The following is a 21,995-nucleotide window of genomic DNA, read 5'->3' on the forward strand; positions in this document are numbered from 1 at the left end:
AAAACCTTCAGGATATAAAACTGAAGTTTGGTGTGTAAGTGCTACTGAAGAGATTTATGGCTCAGTGAAGGAGAAAAAACTCATTTTGAGAAAACGGCTTTTAAAAATATGTATTGTGATTGAAATCAGTGACACAAATAGATAAAGTGCTATAAAAGAAACACTTGACAGTGTCTTTAGGATGTTTTCTTTCCACTAGTCTGAAAAAAACACACTTTATGAAAAAACAAAAACCTAAAAATATCAAACCTGACAGGTGCATGAAAAAAACTGTGCCCTTAAAACAACTAAACTAAATGAAAGAAAGAAAGATGAATGTTTTCAATGATTGAAATTTCATTGTACTATTCATAATATATGTATTTATACTGGACAGTTTATACGTGATGATTCTGTTTCTCTGAAAGAAAATGTTGGTTATAGTAATAAATACAACGTTCACATGTATCTGACTGACAGATAAACTGTATGCTGTTATTTCAGTGTTGCTGTTAATGTAATTATTTTAGCAAATCATTTTCTATATATTCAGTTCAGTTAAATCAGTCAGAGCTACAATACTAAACTTATGCAGCCTGGAGCAACAAATATTGATGTTAAATGAGTATTAATCAGATGTGAATATGATCACTCACCTGATACAGTCAGTGTAACAGCAGCACTGATGTCTGATCTCTCTCCTCTACAGCTGTATTCACCACTATTAGAAACATAAGCTGTGAAACTGTACTGTGCTGTTGTTGTTGTTGTTGTAAATGGATACTGAGTGTATTCATCTTTAAAAAACCAGATGTATGTCCACTGAGTGTTTCCTGCTCTCTGTATGTCACATGTGAGAGTGACTGTCTCTCCGCTGAACACACGCTGATCTGGAGTCACCTTCATTACAGGTTTTGGTTTCTCTGTATTAATACACATATGAGTAAATATTGATCACCTACAGTATCATTGTATCAATCACTGTTATGAACTCAAAACCTCCTCGTGAGAAAAACACTGCACTGTGGGCAAAAAATATGAAAGAACATCAAAACAATTCAGATTTGTTTAATAAATCAAATGTACAGCAGCACTACCTTGAGTGAGTCCAGCGTGGATGAAGGACATCAGCACTAAAAACAGAAGAAACATGAATATAATAATGAAACATCCATTCATTCAACACAATGCAGATCACTGAAACATATCTATTTCAGTTTATTTGACATGAACTGAAAGTGTCTTTCTGTGTTTTTATAAGCAACGTCAGCATCACACACAATGAAGTCAGAGGACTGGTGAACAGTGTTGGGGGTAACGCATTACAAGTAACGCGAGTTACGTAATAATATTCGTTTTTTCAAGTAACTAGTAAAGTAACGCATTACTTTTTCATTTACAAGAAAATATCTGAGTTACTTTTTCAAAAAAGTAACGCCAGTTACTTTTTCCTAATTTATTGACTGACAGTGCGCTGTGAACATGTAGTTCTAGACTAAATGTGAATGTGCATTAATTCATCCCACTCGCAAAAAAACAGATTTAGTATTCATCAAAATGAATTAAAACAGTGAATCTAGAATCAGTGAATCAGTGCAAACTCAGAATATGACGCAAACTGCAATAATTAAATATGTTAAACAACACAAATGTATCTAATCCCATTTTATTAACCAATGCCTTTGCTGCTGACTTTTGATGATCCAGTTCAACCAGACTAATAAGCAAAAATGACTTTAGATAACTAACAATTGTGCTTCATTGTTTTTTTTATTGCCGAAGAGTGTTAAACCTTCTTATCCTGAGTTTTACTTTACAGACGTGAATTTACTTTTCCTTCACAAGATACAGGGCTTTTACATTTGTATTAATGTAATTTCTTGTATTAAAAACAATCAAGCCCTGCTCATATTTAAAAAGTAACGCAAAAGTAACGTAACGCATTACTTTCCATAAAAAGTAACTAAGTAACGTAATTAGTTACTTTTTTAGGGAGTAACGCAATATTGTAATGCATTACTTTTAAAAGTAACTTTCCCCAACACTGCTGGTGAACTGATACGAGAGTCGATTCTCTGATGGATTCACTGCTGCCCAGAGAAACACCTTCAACCACTGAGATTCACAACAAATCACAATATTCTCATCAACCAACGTGATGCAGTTTCTGTAGTGCTGTCTGTTTAGCTTTTCATTGCTCGCTTTGCTCTTAGATTTTTCTTTTTTCTGTTTGTATAACCATACATGTCCCAAATGAATTTTGCATTGTTTCCTCTGTTTGCTTCCCCTGTTTATAAACTACTCATCAGTTGTAGATGTTTTATAAACCTGCCGGTTACAGGTTGTGTGTGTATACACACTGGGGTGAAAGATCTACAAATGATGTGTAACACATTTACAACTGAAGTAGTTAACACTTTAGATCAGGGGATGCAGAAAGCTTAGTAAATGATTTATTGATGTGTTTACACAACAGGTTTTGAATCCTTTGTAGTGTGTGCTGCACTGTAAGCGGTGACTGGTGAGGATGTAGACCAGGTTCCTGCAGAGTTTAGCTCCAACCCTGATCAAACTCACCTACCTGTGATTTTCTACTGATCTTGAAGACTCTGATGAGCAGCTCAGGTGTGTTTGATTAGGGTTAGAGCTAAACTCTGCAGGAGTGGGCCAGATTTGAGGAAGCCTGGTGTAGACAGATGTCTTCTCTGACACACATGGAGTATTTTAACGCTGTGAGATAACAGTACAATGTTGCCATTCCAGTAATCTGGGATCTGTTTGATTATTTCATGATATGCTATTTTTAAGATAACTTACGACAGATTTTTAAATCGTTAGCATATTACTTAATCATCTATGAACATAAACTCATGTTTTGTAAATGATTAGTTCATCATCATCTAATCACTTGTAAATGATTTATAACAATCTACAAAACAGAAAAAATATTAACATATCACTTATTAATCATTTATGAATATATAACCATGTCTTTGTCACGGTGCACACACGAGGGAGATACCAGGAGCACGCAGACGAGGATACAACTTCAAACAATATACTTTACATCAGGACATGACAGGACAGGACAAGGCAAGGCAGACAAGGACATCACACACCGGGGTTAATGAGTAGACCAGACAAAATGGCACTACACAGACAGGACTATAAATACACAGGTAAATCATAGATAATGAGACGAACTGACAAGAATTAAACTAATGATTACATTTAACAAGGACAGGAAACAAACCAAATATGGGCACAAGAGGCAGGAACACATGACACACACACAACAGTTCCCTTACAGTTTTGTAAATGATTAGTTCATCATTAAATAATCACTTATAAATGACTACAGCTGAATGTTCAAGTGTTACCCCATAATAAAGACTCATTTGTAACTGATGCGGTCGCACTGTTCCCCCGGGAGCAGTTATAAAATATTGTTCTTGTTAATACTTTACAGCATTTCAGAAATAAACATGCATGCAAATTACAGCGAATACAACAATTACCGTACGGTGTTCGGCAGTGGTCAAAAACGTACTAAACACTGAATGTTAAATGGTTTTCATCTTGTAAACTCAGAGATGTGGATTCAGACGGTAATTAAATTACAACACAACCCTGGTGTTCGTCAAAAAACAGTAAGTAATTCAGCAGTTGTTCTTTACGCGGGTGGTGAGAGAAAAACCATGATATTCTGGATTCGGACAGCAATAAAATCGCTGACTACCTCTTGTAAATGATGAAAATAACTTACATCCCCCTGAGAAACAATTACCATCTGAATAGGGCTTATGACATAATTATATCATAGTACACAATAATTCACGGTAACACTTTATTTTGAGGGTCCCTTTTCAACTTTCTGTTGACAATAAATAACTTTGCACTTATGTGTCAATAAACTCTCAGTAGAGTATTAGTAGGCTCTGATTAATATCTGCTTACTCTTTATAGTGTTAGTCTCCTAACAGATAATCTACTGACTAGAAGTAACTTTGCAAAAACATGTCAACTTATTCTAACCCTGACCCTATCTACTTATACTGTACTCACACACTAATGAGAGTTATATATATGTAGGTGTAACATTACTTATAGTTAAAGGGACTATTAAATAAAGTGAAACCAAATTCACTTTCGTATTAAGACGTTTGTGAACACGTTACATGCAGTAATGTGGTTTATGTTTCTCATCACTGATTATTCACTGAAACAAAACAAGCTACAAAACTCCTAAACAAACGAGGTCAAAGTGTTTGAGATGCACTCAGCCTCACTTCCTGTTTGACGCTGGTACCATCAACTTAATAGTGATTTTACAGTAGACCCAGAAATAATTTAGACACTTATAGTGTTTTCACATGAAGTATATTTTAAATGAACCAAACTCAGTTCAGTGAAAGTGAAGCAGAAAAGAAAACTGCTGTAAGTGACCTCAGAGCTTTTAGTGTTCACAGCATAAACAGGCTGATACAACATATACATATCTGCAATATATCAAAACTAGTGGCCTTTATTTTAATGAAATATAGCACAAGCACAATTTTCAATAAAAAACATTTCACAAAATAAAACAAGATAATAAATATGATGTATAATAATCTTCAAGCTGGACTCTTTCTGATAATCAAGCATTAGTGGAACATGTTCATGTTAATGTGATGAACTACAGCTCTGGTCTATAAACCTGAGCAGAACTGACTTCAAACATCCACTAAAAATGATGTTGAAACAACCTGATTAAAGTTTAGTGAAAAAGTGTCAGAAAACAGAAGTTAGTACAAAAGCTTGAGCATCATTTGTTGGCTCTTGATTTGATGTTGTGTCTAATGCAATGGAATTCATACATTTTTAAAGAGATAGTTCACCTAAAAATGAAAATACTGTCATTAATAACTCATCCTCAGTAAGACTTCATTCATCTTTGGAACACAAATTAAGATATTTTTGATGAAATCCAAGAGCTGAGACCCTTCATAGACAGCAACATAACTACCATGTTCAAGACCCAGAAAGATAGTAAGAACATTGTTAAAACAGTCCATGTGACATCAGTAGTTCAACCGTAATTTTATGAAGCTACGAGCTTTATTCTTACAAAAACAAAGAGCAAAAACACTGGCACGAGGTAATCCACAAAACAGACTCCATAAACACACAGAAACAGGGTAATACTGCAGCAACCAAGGACAAAGTGAGCATGGTATAAATAACAGCAGGAGGAAATGAAAGAATCAGTGCAAGGGGTGATGGGAACTGAAGTCCAGAACAAAACAAACAATAATGCAGAAGCGTGTCCTCTGGTGGCTGTCAAGGGCACAGCAGACACTGGCTATGACTCTTCTGTCTCAGTCTTTGATGCTCATTCAGGAGAGTGCATGCGTGTGATGCTGCTGACGCAGGAGCCGGCGTTCTGATGTAGAACATCCATCTCTCTTAGTTTATCGTCTGTTTAATCTGGTTCTAATAAGTAAGGCTGGGAAAAAAATTGGTGTACGGTGTGCATCTTCTTCTGCTTGTAAAGAAGGTGCAGCGGATGCAGGTTCAGCGACTCCTGCTTTAGCAGCATCACACACACACACTGTGGTTCTCTCCTGAATGTGATTAAAGACTGACACAGAAGATAAATTATGCTTAAATATTGCTATTTTTTCTTTGCACAAAAAAAAAAGTATCCTCATAGCCTCCTAGCTTCCTTACTATGTTTCTTGAACGCTTCAGTTCCCTTGATGTCTACTGAGGGTCAGAAAGCTGTCAGATTTCATCAAAAATATCTTAATTTGTGTTCTGAAGATGAAAGAAGGTCTTACGGGTTTGGCAGATTTTCATTTTTGGGTGAACAAACCCTTTAAGTGTGACTTAGCTGTCTAAATACTTTAACATGTACTTTTTGCTGATAAATTTGAATAATAAAGAATACAATTTTCAGTCTACGCTGATAGCCTTGTGGGCAGTGTGCCAACATACAGCGCTGTTATTGTGCTAATCCTGAAACGAGAACCTTTCCTGATGCACCCCACCCCACACTTCACTTCCTGTCAATTCTGATCTGTCCTGACACAATAAAGGCAAAACATGCCAGAATTAGCAGTAAGACTAAAGTCACAAACCCCCCTACACACAGCACAACCTGTTGAAATTGATCCTCAACTGAATACAACATATTAGAAACAGAAAACAGAAGAAAGTGTAGAAGAGGATCTCCAAGCTCAGTTCCTGGAGGTCTGCAGCTCCGCAAATTTCAGCTGATTTGAGGACTACAGATAACAAGGTTGGAAACACTGTGGTCCTTCAGAAACTGAGTTTTGCACCCCAGATATAGAATATAATAAAATACTTACGGAGGATGAGCTGCAATGCACCGAACCCCATACTGACACATTAATAAAAATAACCTGTTGTCCGGTGTCATCTAAACCACACTTCCTGTTTAAACAGTCATTTCACACTTCAAGAGAAGATGAGGGAGGAGATGAAACTATTACACAAATAATGAAGAAATAGGAAAAAAAAGAGATCAATTCTAAGATATTGAGCTTCTTTTTTTAGTGCATGCAAGTCGTTAGAGCTCTGTTTCTCTGCTTGAAGATACGTTCTTTCAGAATTGTTCTGTTGTTTTGTACAGGTCCTTCTCAAAAAATTAGCATATTGTGATAAAGTTCATTATTTTCTGTAATGTACTGATAAACATTAGACTTTCATATATTTTAGATTCATTACAACACAACTGAAGTAGTTCAAGCCTTTTATTGTTTTAATATTGATGATTTTGGCATACAGCTCATGAAAACCCAAAATCTCAAAAAATTAGCATATTTCATCTGACCAATAAAAGAAAAGTGTTTTTAATACAAAAAAAGTCAACCTTCAAATAATTATGTTCAGTTGTGCACTCAATACTTGGTCGGGAATCCTTTTGCAGAAATGACTGCTTCAATGCGGCGTGGCATGGAGGCAATCAGCCTGTGGCACTGCTGAGGTGTTATGGAGGCCCAGGATGCTTCGATAGCGGCCTTAAACTCATCCAGAGTGTTGGGTCTTGCGTCTCTCTATTTTCTCTTCACAATATCCCACAGATTCTCTATGGGGTTCAGGTCAGGAGAGTTGGCAGGCCAGTTGAGCAAAGTAATACCATGGTCAGTAAACCATTTACCAGTGGTTTTGGCACTGTGAGCAGGTGCCAGGTCGTGCTGAAAAATGAAATCTTCATCTCCATAAAGCTTTTCAGCAGATGGAAGCATGAAGTGCTCCAAAATCTCCTGATAGCTAGCTGCATTGACCCTGCCCTTGATAAAACACAGCGGACCAACACCAGCAGCTGACATGGCACCCCAGACCATCACTGACTGTGGGTACTTGACACTGGACTTCAGGCATTTCCCTCTCCCCAGTCTTCCTCCAGACTCTGGCACCTTGATTTCCGAATGACATGCAAAATTTGCTTTCATCCGAAAAAAGTACTTTGGACCACTGAGCAACAGTCCAGTGCTGCTTCTCTGTAGCCCATTTCCTGCACACGCCTGTACACGGTGGCTCTGGATGTTTCTACTCCAGACTCAGTCCACTGCTTCTGCAGGTCCCCCAAGGTCTGGAATCGGTCCTTCTCCACAATCTTCCTCAGGGTCCGGTCACCTCTTCTCGTTGTGCTGCGTTTTCTGCCACACTTTCTCCTTCCTACAGACTTCCCACTGAGGTGCCTTGATACAGCACTCTGGGAACAGCCTATTCGTTCAGAAATTTCTTTCTGTGTCTTACCCTCTTGCTTGAGGGTGTCAATGATGGCCTTCTGGACAGCAGTCAGGTCGGCAGTCTTACCCATGATTGCGGTTTTGAGTAATGAACCAGGCTGGGAGTTTTTAAAAGCCTCAGGAATCTTTTGCAGGTGTTTAGAGTTAATTAGTTGATTCAGATGATTAGGTTAATAGCTCGTTTAGAGAACCTTTTCATGATATGCAAATTTTTTGAGAATTTTGGGTTTTCATGAGCTGTATGCCAAAATCATCAATATTAAAACAATAAAAGGCTTGAACTACTTCAGTTGTGTTGTAATGAATCTAAAATATATGAAAGTCTAATGTTTATCAGTACATTACAGAAAATAATGAACTTTATCACAATATGCTAATTTTTTGAGAAGGACCTGTATATATGCATATATACATGACACACGCATACGTTGTGTCATGAACACACATCAAGGACTGACAGGGAAGAGAAGAATTTTTGGGTAATGTCATGATTTTAGTTTTTTTTTTGTGCACAAAAAGTATTCTCATAGCTTGATGAAATTACGGTTGAAGCACTGATGTCACATTTTAACAACATCATTTTATTTTAGACGACAGACTGAGGCATCCGTGACAGCAGGAATACAGCGAAACAGAAGAGAGATAAAACTCCTCACACTAGTGCAAGAGCAGAAGTGTTTCATCACCCAGCACAGCACTTCCTGAAGAGATGAAGAGAAGCATTTAGTGACGTGTTGATGCAGATGCTGACCTACAGGAAAATAATGACAATTCTGGATTATTTACTTAAATTTAGAGGTTTCAGTTGCTCTTGAAGCTCACAAACTCACACAATGTTCAGGCCATTTCATGATAGTCAATGTTACAATGTCAGCTTTGGAGGAAAAGGCAGATGGATCTGCTGGTGGGTTTTGGTGAGTATTATTAGCAAACAAAAATCTTTGAGAAGATGAGAGTAATGTCGAAGGGCTCCAGACTGTATTCAGCTTTCACTCATGAAATCTGTTGCTGACGTTTAGTGAAATAAGACATTTGTAATAAATATTAATAAAGTAAGATGCAGTGTTAAAACGTATAATGTGAATAATATCTTGCTCAAAACATCCTTTTTCCACTGTCCTCCATCCTTTGTGGAGCAATTAATGAATCATTTTCACATTTCCAGTATTGAAAAGTGGAAGTAAACTATAACAGGATTTGTAGATAAGAGTCCATAAATATATTTTTTGAGTTACCACACAATCTTTGGACTTTCTGATGTAGCTAACATTTGATTTCAGTTACAGCTAAAAAATAAAAAAAATAAAAACCTGTAAATGTAAGTAAATCAGACATCTGCCCTCTGCTGGCTGCTTATTTACATTTAGTCATTTGGCAGACGCTTTTATCCAAAGCGACTTACAATTGGGGAATACAAAAAGCGATTAATCTTGAAGACGCAATCAGACAGAGGAAGTGCTCGTAACACCAAGTCTCAGTCATTGTTCAAATAAGTACAAGCTAGTAAGCGGAGAGAAAGATAGAGGGAAAGTTTTTTTTTTTTTTTTTGAGTTTAGGATGAAGTCAAGTACTGCCGAAAGAGATGAGTTTTCAGTTGTTGCTTGAAGATTGCCAGGGATCCGGCGTTCCGGATAGGGGTGGGAAGATTATTCCACCAGCCAGGAATGGTGAACGAGAATGTTCTGGTGAGTGATTTTGAGCCTCTCTGTGATGGTACCACAAGGCGTCGCTTACTAGCAGATCTCAAACTTCTGGAGGGGATGTAGGTTCGTAATAGGGAGTGGAAGTAGGAGGGTGCTGAGCCTGTGGTAGTTCTGTACGCAAGCATCAGTGTCTTGAACTGGATGCGAGCTGCCACTGGTAGCCAGTGCAAGGAGATGAAGAGAGGTGTAACATGCACTCTTTTGGGCTCGTTGAAGATCAGTCGTGCCGCTGCATTCTGAATCATTTGTAGAGGTTTGATTGTGTTTGATGGCAGACCAGCCAGAAGAGCATTGCAGTAGTCCAGTCTAGAAACGACAAGGGCCTGGACAAGAAGTTGTGCAGCATGCTTTGTCAGAAAGGGCCTGATCTTTCTGATGTTGTGTAGTGCAAACCTGCAGGATCGAGCAGTCTTTGCAATGTGCTCTTTGAAGCTCAGCTGGTCATCAAAGATTACACCAGGATTTCTGACCAAAGTTGATGGGGTAATCATTGATGAGCCTAACTGAATCGTGAAGTCATGCTGTAGAGTCGGAGTGGCAGGGAAGACAAGAAGTTCTGTCTTTGCCAGGTTGAGCTGTAGGTGATGTTCTTTCATCCATGCCGAGATTTCCGCCAGGCAGCCTGAGATCCGTGCAGCTACCATTGGGTCATCTGGTTGAAAAGAGAGATAGAGCTGTGTGTCATCGGCATAGCAGCGATAGGAGAAGCCATGTGCATGTATGATGGGACCCAGCGATGTAGTGTATGTGGAGAATAGGAGGGGTCCAAGAACCGATCCCTGAGGAACTCCAGTGACCAGTTGATGTGGTTTGGATACCTCCCCTCCCCAGGCCACCCTGAAGGATCTACCGGTGAGATAGGATTCAAACCAGCGAAGTGGAATCCCAGTGATGCCCAGTGATGAGAGGGTAGACAGGAGAATCTGATGATTGACAGTGTCAAAAGCAGCAGAAAGATCCAGCAGAATGAGGACTGACCATTTGGAATCAGCCTTTGCAGTTCGCAGGGCTTCAGTGACTGAGAGTAGCGCAGTCTCTATTGAATGGCCACTCCTGAAACCTGACTTTTTAGCATCCAGTTTGTTGTACTGTGAAAGAAACCGCGAGAGCTGGTTGAAGACAACTCGTTCGAGTGTTTTCACTACAAATGGAAGGAGAGAGACAGGTCTGTAGTTTTCTAAAAGAGAAGCGTTTAATGTAGGTTTTTTGATCAGTGGGGTTACCTGAGCCTGCTTGAATGCTGTGGGGAAGATGCCTGTGAGGAGAGATGTGTTGATAATGTGTGTGAGTGCCGGTAAGAGTGTGGGAGAGATTGTTTGGAGAAGATGTGAGGGGATCGGGTCGAGAGGACATGTTGTAGGATGGCTGGAGAGGAGAAGATTTGATACTTCTGCCTCGGTGAGGGGACAGAAGGAGAAGATGGGAGTTAGAGCAGTGGATGTGGTTGATTGGAGGTCCTGTGGAGTTGAGAACTGGTTACTGATTGTTCTAGTTTTGTCTGTGAAAAAAGTGGCAAAGTCGTCAGCTGTTATTGAAGCGGTGGGAGGTGGAGTAGGGGGACAGAGGAGAGAATTAAATGTTCTGAAGAGATTACGCATGTCTTATAGACCCTGAGGACTGCTTTATATGTTTGTGATTCACTCATGTGTAGTCACAATGGTGATCTGTTTTGTGATTATTTTCTTTATTATTTATTAATTTTTATAATAAAACAGAAAAAAGGAAGACTATTTTGTAATGTAATATATATATATATATATATATATATATATATATTAAACTATATCTTTTATTTTATTTAACATTAACGTTTATGCATTTGGCATATACTTTTATCTAAATTGACATTACATTTAAGGACCACTTTTAAAAATAAAGCATTATAATATTATTTGCGTCTTTGGTTCTATGATGAACCTTTAAAATCCACTGAACCTTTCTATTGTACAAAAAAATCTTTACAGTGGAAAAAAAGTTCTTTAGATCATTAAAAGGCTTAGAAAAGGTGGTTTTAAGAACTGTTCACTCCAAGCTGATTTGGGGAACTAAAAAATGTTTCTTTCGGCATCACTGAGTTTAAACACAACATACGGAGCATTTCTTTTCTCTTCTGTCTGTCTTTTCTCTCTCAGTATAAGGACACTTTAATAAACATAAAAAACTACTAATTTTAATTCTATTTCTGCTTTTGTTTTTAGTGTTCTTCCACTCTCTGTAGGATCTAGATGCTGCTGATCGTCTCTACTCATGTCAGATATTCAGTCACAGCTGCTGCTTCAGGAATCCACAGCAGGTTTCTCTCCAGAGTCTGCAGGACTGAGACTGACAGCAGCTGATCAATCTCACACACATCAACAGACTTCATGAGCGGCCAGCAGTCATCCAGCAGTGTCTGATGATTTCAGCTGATAACCAGTTCATCTAAATGTTCTCGATCCTAAGAAAGAGACATTGCTCTAATGATAACACCCTGTTCACCATGAATTCATAATGCCAAATTCAGAAAGATGAGATTGAATTGAGTTTTGATTTCTATCTGTTTTAATCCTCATAATGTAGTTACGGTGTTTTCTCTTTGTAGGTCAGTTTAGTTACAGCATCAGAAAAGAACTACATTTATCTGGTTAAAATGACCTTAGGTTAAGAATTGTGAAAACGTCCTACAAACAAAACAAATGTTTGTTTTCATGTGTTTATTTATCAGATTCTAAAAACACAGGATGAGATGGAGACTCCCTGTGCGAGCACATGCGAGTTACTGGTGGACTTGTCGGTGAATGGTGGATGGTAGATTCGTGAGAAGAATTGGATTTACGGGACGCATCATCAGTAGTGTTCCTCTGGGTCATGGGGTGTTTCGGCCTTTGACACTATACACCCTCTCCAGAGGCGGCCAGCTCTAGGTTGATCAGACCTCAGCTTGCGTCCCGAGTCCAATTAACCATGAGTCACCTTGTTGTCAAGTGGACATCTCAGGGGACTGTGCATGGCAGAGACGTCCTGTTCCCTGAGCCAAACCAAAGCCGACTTATCTCCTGGCACACTACTTGGGGGCCCAGCTGGGGTCGTTCCTCTTCAGCCAGAGCCACTGGCTGCTTCTTTCTGCTGCCTCTGATGCAGCTTTAACGGCTGTGCGCTGGTTCTGGCCCTTAATTCCCAGGTCCCTCAGCAGTTTTGTGGTAGATGTTCCCACAAACCCTCTGCACCCAACCTCCACTGGGCGGACTTCCACGTTCCAGCCACAATGTTTTGCTTCGGCGGCTAGGTCGGCATACCGTAGGTGCTTCCGCTCATATGCCTCCTCCATGGAATCCTCCCAGGGTACGGTGAGTTCGATTATGTATACTTTCTTTATGGAGGGGGACCAGAGCACCAAGTCAGGCCTCAAGGAGGTAGTGGCAATCTCTGAGGGGAACACCAGCTGTTTCCCAATGTCTGCCAACATCTTCCAGTCGCGCGCTAGGCACAGCTGGCTTCTCTCTGATGGTGTGGAGTTGCTCCTGGCAGCTGTAGTCCCTTCACGGACGAAGGCAGTTGCCCATGGTGTTATTGAGGTGTTAGACATTGGCAGTGACAGGGCATTGATGCTGGATCGTTTTTCCTCCAGTGTGGCTGCAAGGCCCTTCAAAACTTGGTTGTGGCGCCAAGTGTATCGTCCTTGGGTAAGGCTGGTTTTACACCCGGTGAGTATGTGCCGGAGGGAGGCTGGCCTGGAGCACAGGATGCACCCAGGATCTTCGCCAAACCACTGATGGAGATTAGCTGGTGTTGGGAGGACATCATATATGGCTCTGATGGTAAAGCTCAAATTCCTCGCTTCCATGGCCCATACATCCCTCCAGCTCAATCTCCTCCTTTCGACACTCTCCCACCGTGTCCACAGTCCCTGTTTGCCGAGGGCGACTGCCTTGGCCCATCTTGCCGTTTCCTCCTGATGCCGCACTTCCTCCACCACCATCTTCCTCCGTACTGGAGCAGTGGCGTTTCTCCAGGCTGGGCGACTAGTTGTTAATCCAAGGCCTCCTCTTCCTTGCTGCACGTTCCCCACAATATCAGCATGTCTAAGAGCTGCTGTTTCCTCCTCTACTGCTCTTGCTGGTTTCCACTTACGCCCAGTAACCAGGGTCGGTGCATTTCCTCTGATCACTGGATCTTTGGATTCGTTCAAGGTCATCTGCAGACGTATTTTAGCACACTTGAACTCCTCTGTAAGGCTGGTGAGGGGCAGCTTGAGGACGCTGTCTCCGTAGAGGCTTATGGTGGTGAGGCAGCGTGGAACTCCAAGCCATTTCTTGATGTGGGCTGTGACTCTTCTCTCCAGCTTCTCTACTGTTGTGATGGGCACCTCATAGACTGCCATGGGCCACAACACTCGGGGTAGTAGACCAAACTGGAAGCACCAGGTCTTCAATTTCCCAGGTAGTTGGGTGTTGTCAATCGCCTGTAGGCCTGCATTGATGTCATTACGCAGTTGCTTCACCTGGTCTTTGTCTTTCAGGCTTGCGTCGTAAAGCCTTCCGAGACTTTTGACTGGCTGCTCAGATACAGTGGGGATTGGGTCATCACCGATGAAGAACTGCAAGTCAGTAAGCACTCCCTTCACCACTGAGATGATGCGTGACTTAGATGGTTTAATCTTCATACGGGCCCAACTGATGTTCTCCTTGAGTTTTCTGAGTAGCCTCCTGGTGCATGGAACGGTGGTAGTTAGGGTGGTGATGTCGTCCATGTAGGCTCTGAGGGGAGGAAGGCGCCGACAAGAGCCAAGTCTTTGCCCACCTACAACCCATTTTGAGGCTCGGATGATGACCTCCATCGCCATGGTGAAAGCCAAGGGAGAGACGGTGCATCCAGCCATGATGCCTACTTCCAGGCACTGCCATGAGGTGGTAAATTCAGGCGTAGTAAAGCAGAATTGCAGGTCCTGAAAGTAGCCTTTGACCAGGGTTGTGATGGTGTCCGGGATGTTAAAGAACTCAAAAGTAGTCCAGAGGAGCTCATGGGGCACAGAGCCGAAGGCATTTGCAAGGTCCAGGAAGATCACGTGGAGGTCCCTTTTCTCCATCTTTGCCATTTGGATCTGGTGCCAGATCATGCTGGCATGTTCTAGGCAGCCAGAGAAGCCTGATATTCCTGCCTTCTGTACCGATGTATCCACATACTCGTTTCTGCACAGGTATTCGGCCATCCTTTGTGCAATGACCCCGAAGAAGATCTTACCCTCCACGTTAAGCAAGGCAGTGGGGCGGAACTGGTTGATGTTTGCTGCATCCTTCTCCTTTGGGATAAGGATCCCACCTGCCCTACGCCACGCTTTGGGTATGATCCTCTTCTGCCATATTGTCCTCATGAGGCTCCAGAGAAACCTGCTAACATCTGGTGCGTTCTTGTACACTTTGTATGGGACTCCGTTTGGCCCAGGCGCTGATGCTGTTCGTGCCTGATGGACGATCTTCTCCACCTCTTTCCACGTTGGAGGACCGATCTCAAATTGATGCTCTGGAGGGTCGATTGGTGGAATGTCTGGAGGGATGGCCAGGTGTTCATAGCGCTTTGGATCAGAGTGCGTTGATCTCAGGTGCTCCTCCAGGTCATTCTTTGTTGTTCTTAGAACTCCACTTTTCTCCTTGGTGAAGAGAGTTTTCAGGAACTTGAAGGGATCTTTATAGAACCGTGTTCTTGTTTGTTCTTTATTCCTCCTCCTTTTCCGTAAATTCTCTGCTCTGCGGAGGGATGCCAGACGTGTTTTAATGTCAGTTTGGAGGGTGCTTATGCCCTCCTTTTCCACTTCCGAGGCCTTCTTCCAAAGTTTCCTGAGTTGTCTCCTTTCTTGCACAAGGCGCTTGATTTCCTGTTGCCTCCTGGAGACTGGTGGAGTGGGAGCCTGTTTAGTGACTTTCGGCTCTAGTACCCCAAAGCGTTCTGTTCCATATTGATAGATGATGTTTCCCATATTCTCCAACTTCTTCTCCACTGTGCCTCGAAGTTGTTCGAGGGACAGGGTCAGATCTTTATTCACCGTTTCCCACAGCTTTTTCTCCGCAGCACCGGGCCACTTCACACGCAGTCTGCAACTTGGAAGTCTCCGCTCGACTGCAGGTCGGGGAGGTTGGGTGGGTTCCACCGCTGATGTTTGTTCCACCGCTAGTTCTGTGCTTGAGTTTGCCTCTTCCACGACAGGGGTGCTGATGCCCTCCATACTATGGTTTTCATCCAGTTGGTGAGCTTCACTCGACTGATTTGACCCCTTCCGCAGGAAGTAGTCAATGCGAGGCCCCGGTCTATCTTCCCTCAAGCACCTTTTCTTTCCCTGGTGAATCCTCAGACCCCGGAAAGATGTTACTCTCCTCCATCCACAGCTACATACCTGTAGCTTGTGGTCCGCTGCTGTGGCAGAGCTTGCTCTGCTTGCTGTGGTATTCTCTTGCGCTGTGCTGTCTTTACTCGTAGTCAATTCCAGTCCAGTCGTTACCGTTTTGTCAGCCGATGAGTCTTCTTCCGCCCCCGCTCTCGCAGACTCTGGGGGTGTTCTCTTTGTTTGATTCTTCGTAGCTAATGGGGGGTGTCTCTGACTTGCTGCAAGGCATGAGAGACTACAGTCGTGGGCAGCTAACCCAAGACTGTCCCGTTGGGGTCTATTCCCTCCTGCCAGCTGTCTCTCCATGCTGTCACAAGGACTTTCCCCTGTCGTCAGCTGATCTTTCTCAGCAGTCACTGGACAGGTCCAGATAATCAGATTCTAAAAACACAGGATGAGATGGAGACTCCCTGTGCGAGCACATGCGAGTTACTGGTGGACTTGTCGGTGAATGGTGGATGGTAGATTCGTGAGAAGAATTGGATTTACGGGACGCATCATCAGTAGTGTTCCTCTGGGTCATGGGGTGTTTCGGCCTTTGACACTATACACCCTCTCCAGAGGCGGCCAGCTCTAGGTTGATCAGACCTCAGCTTGCGTCCCGAGTCCAATTAACCATGAGTCACCTTGTTGTCAAGTGGACAGTGCATGGCAGAGACGTCCTGTTCCCTGAGCCAAGCCAAAGCCGACTTATCTCCTGGCACACTACTTGGGGGCCCAGCTGGGGTCGTTCCTCTTCAGCCAGAGCCACTGGCTGCTTCTTTCTGCTGCCTCTGATGCAGCTTTAACGGCTGTGCGCTGGTTCTGGCCCTTAATTCCCAGGTCCCTCAGCAGTTTTGTGGTAGATGTTCCCACAAACCCTCTGCACCCAACCTCCACTGGGCGGACTTCCACGTTCCAGCCACAATGTTTTGCTTCGGCGGCAAGGTCGGCATACCGTAGGTGCTTCCGCTCATATGCCTCCTCCATGGAATCCTCCCAGGGTACGGTGAGTTCGATTATGTATATATGTATCAAATATAAATCTCACAATTCATTAACTGCAGCAAAAAACAAAACAACAACAACAACAACAACAAAAAGTATAAGTAAATTAAATATATGAATAAAAAGCAGTATACATGAAAATACATGAAAGCAAGAAAATCATCCGTTTCATTGTCTTGGCAAAAATAATCAATTATGCCACAAGCTGCAGGAACGAGTGAAAATTATGAGCTGATAAGATTGTAAGATTACTGTACATTGTAACAATTATTACGCATTTTATTGTTCTTCCTAATAGGTTGAGCATAAGTTGCATCACTAGCATCAGCACCTGAAGAACACAAATGATAAACTGACGGTAAATTGTAAGATTTTTACATTTCCTCAATGAGCCACATGACTTTAGGATCATTGTGATCTGTAGCAGAAACGGTGCATGATGGTTCATATTTAAAGGAACACACCACTATTTTTGAAAATAGGCTCAGTTGAGTTTTACTGTTTTCGAATCCATTCAGCCGATCTCCGGGTCTGGAGGTAGCACTTTTAGCTGCAACTTAGCATAGATCATTGAATCTGATTAGACCGTTAGCATCTCGCTAAAAAATGACCAAAGAGTTTTGATATTTTTTTCTATTTAAAACTTGAGTCTTCTGTACTTGCATCGTGTACTAAGACTGATGGAAAATGAAAAGTTGTGATTTTCTCGGCCGATATGGCTAGGAACTATCCTCTCATTCTGTTAGATATACCATGGGTGCAATGATATAACACAGTGTCAGAAAGTAGTCCCCAGCTAGGTAACTTCCATCTTCAGTGTATTCCGGTTCAAATAGATACGGTTCAGGATCTGCACCAAAGTCAATATCTTCTGAATCGTCTCTCACAAACGTCTCCATGGTTGCAAGGCAAGCTTGTGCAAGCAGGTGGTCACATTGGTTATGTTGACGGAAGTTAGCCTATTTTATCAAAACAGATCATCTATTATATTTGATCTAGTTTTAAGCATCATTTGCCTCACCATGTACAGTGATGTTGAGAGGATGACGTTTCTCTCCAGATTCAGACTGACACCAGTAAACTCCAGAGTCAGATGTGCTGAGAGAGAAGATTCGACATGTAGATCCTGTTTGTTTTGAACAATCTTCTGTGTTTCTGTCTGTGTATCTCCTCACTGTCCATCCAGCAGAGTTACTCTGATCCTCACAGCTCAGAGAGAGAGAGTCAGACGAGAAGTGTTGACTTCTGCTGGGACGGACCTCCAGAGACACTGAAGGAGAAACACCTGAGAAGAAGAAAATCCCACTCAAAACTGACAGCATGTGTCTAATAAATCTGTAATTAAGTACAATTAAGATGAAATGTAGCACTACATTTTAAAATAAAAAGGGTTATATCATGCATATATTACGAGTGTGTATTTGATGGTGATTTTGATCTGATCTAGACTGAGAACTGGAGGGAAGTGTTTCAGATGTTTTACCCTCCTGTTCCAGAGACTTAATGAAACACAAACACAGATGAACACAAGAATAAATGCTGTGACACAGACTCACCAGTGATCCACAGTATCTGTGTGTAGTTTGTGTAATAGGCCGGTCGTCCTCTCTCTGCTCTGCACGTATAAACTCCTGTGTGCTGTAGAGCAGCAGGACTGAGAGTGTAAGAGCCTCCAGCTCCTCTGCTGCTGTCTGACAGACGATCATCATCTCTGAACCAGCTGAACGTCCAGCCTGTAGAGGAGCCTGTAACCTCACAGATCAGAGTCACTGAGTCTCCTTCAGTCAGCCACGGCTGTGGAGACACTCGCACTGCTGCCTGAGCTTCAGCTGAACAAAACATGACCAGTTATAGAGAGAGAAGCTGTTCACACTGATGATAATCAACAAACACACAAACTCACCTGATACAGTCAGAGTAACAGCATCACTGCGCTGAGAGCTTTGTGTTCCCGTCTGTCCTGTACAGCTGTAATTACCGCTGTGAACGTAATCAACACTGCTGATGTTCAACTCTTGTGTTGAGATTTGGTTGGCAGTATTGTGGTTTGTTTCCTCTATTTCCCATCTGTACGTCCACTCAGTGTCTCCTCCCCACTTTATATCACATCTGAGAGTGTGGCGAAACGTAATGTGTAGCCACTAATTAACTGGTTGTCTTGACAGCAAATTGACATTGACTGTTTAAAAGGGGAATGGAGAAGTGACGAAGGGATGTGACGACAGCAGAGGTGGTGCGAGTGCGTTTCCAGCACACCTGATGTGAGAGCGTGGCTCGTTATGAGAGGTGGCGTGAGAGACTGTGGGGGGCTGTGTGCTCTATTGCTGTGTGCTCTATTGCTGTGATCTGCCGATGCACGAGTGAATTCGTTCTGCTACGGAGATCGAAAAGTGGAGACAAGTAGCAGTGAACGGAACAGGTGGTTTGATTACCTGAAGCTGACAACGAAGCCGGAGTATGAGTGGCTGTTATGGTTATATGCCGTATCTCTGGTACAGCTACCGGCACGGGTTTGTGCTTCTGTGGGTTTGACGCCACAGTGATCGTTCTGGGATCTATTGCGCAAACAAAAGGTACTCTCCAGAAAGTCCGGGAATTTTGAGCGAAGACGAAGTCCAGGAAAACGTGGTACAAATCCCATGCACTCACCCCAAACACAAATGCCATACATGACATGACTTTTTGCACCGCACGTACAGTTACATATTTTTCACTCTCATAAGCAGTTTTTTTTATTATACATGTTTTTTAATATATGTAGATAATAAATAAATTAAACATGTCACTCTTAACATTTATCAAGACATTTCAACCTCTTCAACTGTGTGATTTAAGGGAGATTACTGTTTGTATAAACGTATAAAAAAAATGTAAGACATCTCTTCACTCTGTAGGTATGTATAAACTTTTAACTTTTCTTTTTTAATTAAACAAAATGATAAATCTAACAAATTGTTCATCTCACAGTAAGTGGAAACATTTTCAACATACCACTGCATGCACGACGTGTAGAAACTGCACTCATTACTACAACTTACTCTTCATCACACACATGACAAATATAATGTTCATATCCTTCGGTGCATAACTCATGTGTCCACCCATCACAAAAAAACACATTTAACCCATTTCTCTCCAGGTGCAGAGGATGTAAAATCCTCACCACACAAAAGACAGTTCTCTGAGTTACTTGCTATACTTTGCTTTTTCACAGCGAGGCTTCTTTTCTTGGGGGCCGTTTTTTTGCTCTTTTTTTATCTCTTCCTCTGCAACAACTGGAGTGTCTGTGAGGATGGTATTTGTTACCCTCTTTCGGGGCTTGGCAACTGCTTTTCGTGGAGGAGCCTTGGGGAAGGGCCTGACAAAAGCAGGATTGAATTCAGGCACAGAGGAGTCCTGGTGGAGAGCGGAGGAGGATCCCTGGTGGAGTGTGGCGGAACCTGTAGAGGATGTAGTTGGCTCTGGTCTGTCGGTTGCATATGTAACGGAGTTTAAATAATGTTGTTAAATTCATGCTTTAAATGGGCAAACTCGCCATTGGCTGTTGCATCACTCGCAATTATGCGCGTGACATTAAGGGCGGAGCTACGTCATCGCCAGCAGAGTTTCACATCTCTCGCTGCTGGTAAGTCGCATCAATAAGCGCTGCGTCATAAAAACTGAGTTTAGACTGTTTTCAAGTGTAAGGTTGGACTTCTATACTACTCACAAGTTTACTTCATTTGTCTGTCAGTTCCTAGTTCTGTCAGTCGAGTCATGTGTTATTTGCGATGATAAAATGAAGTGTGTGTAACCTGCTCGTGAACTCAGTATCTCTGTTTATTTCATTTAAGATCTTTGAGCAACATTGATGCATTGATGTACTGTCCTTTTAACCAGCTTTTGGTCCTTTTTGTCCCAGGTATGTTTTTATATTCGGATTTGTCATGTGCTGTGTAAGAATATATTAGTCGAACTGAGTGTTAGCATTATCACACGTGCTATGTGCTCGCACGTGCTGAACTATGTAACTGCACCATTTAGGTGGCCGTTCTTTTCTTTCTGTATTCCATTTCATACAAAAATGATGGTTGCTTAAATCTAGTTTCTCTGTATTTGTGAATTTATGAGAACAGAGACAGTGATTTGTACTTTATTTCTTTAATGTACGTTTTATCTTGAGTTTAATTCCACTATACGATCACTTTGTAAAAATGTATATTCAGCAGAGTTTCACATCTCTCGCTGCTGATCTTTGAGCAACATTGATGCGTTGATGTACTGTCCTTTTAACCAGCTTTTGGTCCTTTTTGTCCCAGTCTGTCTCTTTCAGGCTCAGTAAAGAGATCTTGAGTAACCATCCACCTGCTCTCAGTGTGATTCCATCCACACAAACACACACAGTCACATTGGTGCCTTGACCCGTTGTTTCTTCAATCAAGATGGCTCCTGAAGCGGCCGAGGGTTCATCTTAAAGCATCCGCTGGAGTCAGGTGGACACGATTTTGCTCAGGAACGGTGTTTTTATTTTAAATGAAAGACAATTTTTTTTATATAGAGACAGCACTTAAGCAATGTTCAGCATTTACTAAGGACATTTTGCTATACGGACAACAGCACATTTAAGGTTTTTGATTTATTGTACTCAGTTTTTTTTTACAAGTACTGATAGTCATTATGAGTGGCTTTGATAAATATCATACTCCAGTCTGTGGTAGTAAAGGTAGAGGATGGGGTTTATTGAAAGTACCAAAGTCTTTACAGTTCAGTGGGCCTGATGTACAGAGTGATACTCATGTGATCGTAGACCGTAACGCTTCAGATTCAGATCCTTTAGTTTGTGGGGGCCCATCCACACGTTATGAATCGGATGGTTTAAGTGAGCAGCAGGGTGTGTTTTCGTCTACTCCATACTCTAATTCACAGCCACCAAATGTAATCACTGCAATGTCTGACATAATCAGCCAAGTTGGTCAGCAAATTGCTGATAGCATTATCACCAGACTAAGCCCAACACATAAAGTTGACGCACATTCAGTTGACGATTCTTCCAAAAATGTGACTGCAGATGGATCAGCTTCACAAATGCTGGACCTGATACAAAGCCAGTTGTCCTTTTCCAGAAATGTGAGAGAACCTCCTAGCTTCAGGGGAGAAGTTTCTGATGCTCTCGACTTAAGTGAGTGGATAGATATCATGAGAGACTATATAAAACGCAATAATTTGAGG

The 21,995-nt window shown here is 41.8% G+C and overlaps 2 protein-coding genes across 2 annotated transcripts in view; both read right to left on the bottom strand.

Moving 5' to 3' along the window:
- Nucleotides 1-627: 627 nt before the first annotated feature.
- The window catches only part of LOC306876936 (Fc receptor-like protein 5), a gene marked incomplete at both ends in the record, with an annotated part of 53,488 nt that continues 32,120 nt past the window's right edge, over nt 628-21,995 (bottom strand). The window contains one exon of the mRNA XM_079428388.1: nt 628-902. Coding sequence (XP_079284514.1) covers nt 628-902 — 275 coding nt within the window. The remainder of the gene's footprint in view (nt 903-21,995) is intronic.
- LOC306876669 (Fc receptor-like protein 5) lies at nt 17,789-20,381 on the bottom strand (the record flags this gene model as incomplete). The annotated part of the gene is made up of 6 exons (XM_079428011.1): nt 17,789-18,072; nt 18,344-18,616; nt 18,691-18,896; nt 19,220-19,342; nt 19,987-20,253; nt 20,377-20,381. The coding sequence occupies 6 exons, from the start codon at nt 20,379-20,381 to the stop codon at nt 17,789-17,791; spliced, it is 1,158 nt and encodes a 385-aa protein (XP_079284137.1).

This window comes from Barbus barbus (genome assembly GCF_936440315.1).
Source record: "Barbus barbus genome assembly, chromosome: 2".
Classification (NCBI taxonomy): Eukaryota; Metazoa; Chordata; class Actinopteri; order Cypriniformes; family Cyprinidae; genus Barbus; species Barbus barbus.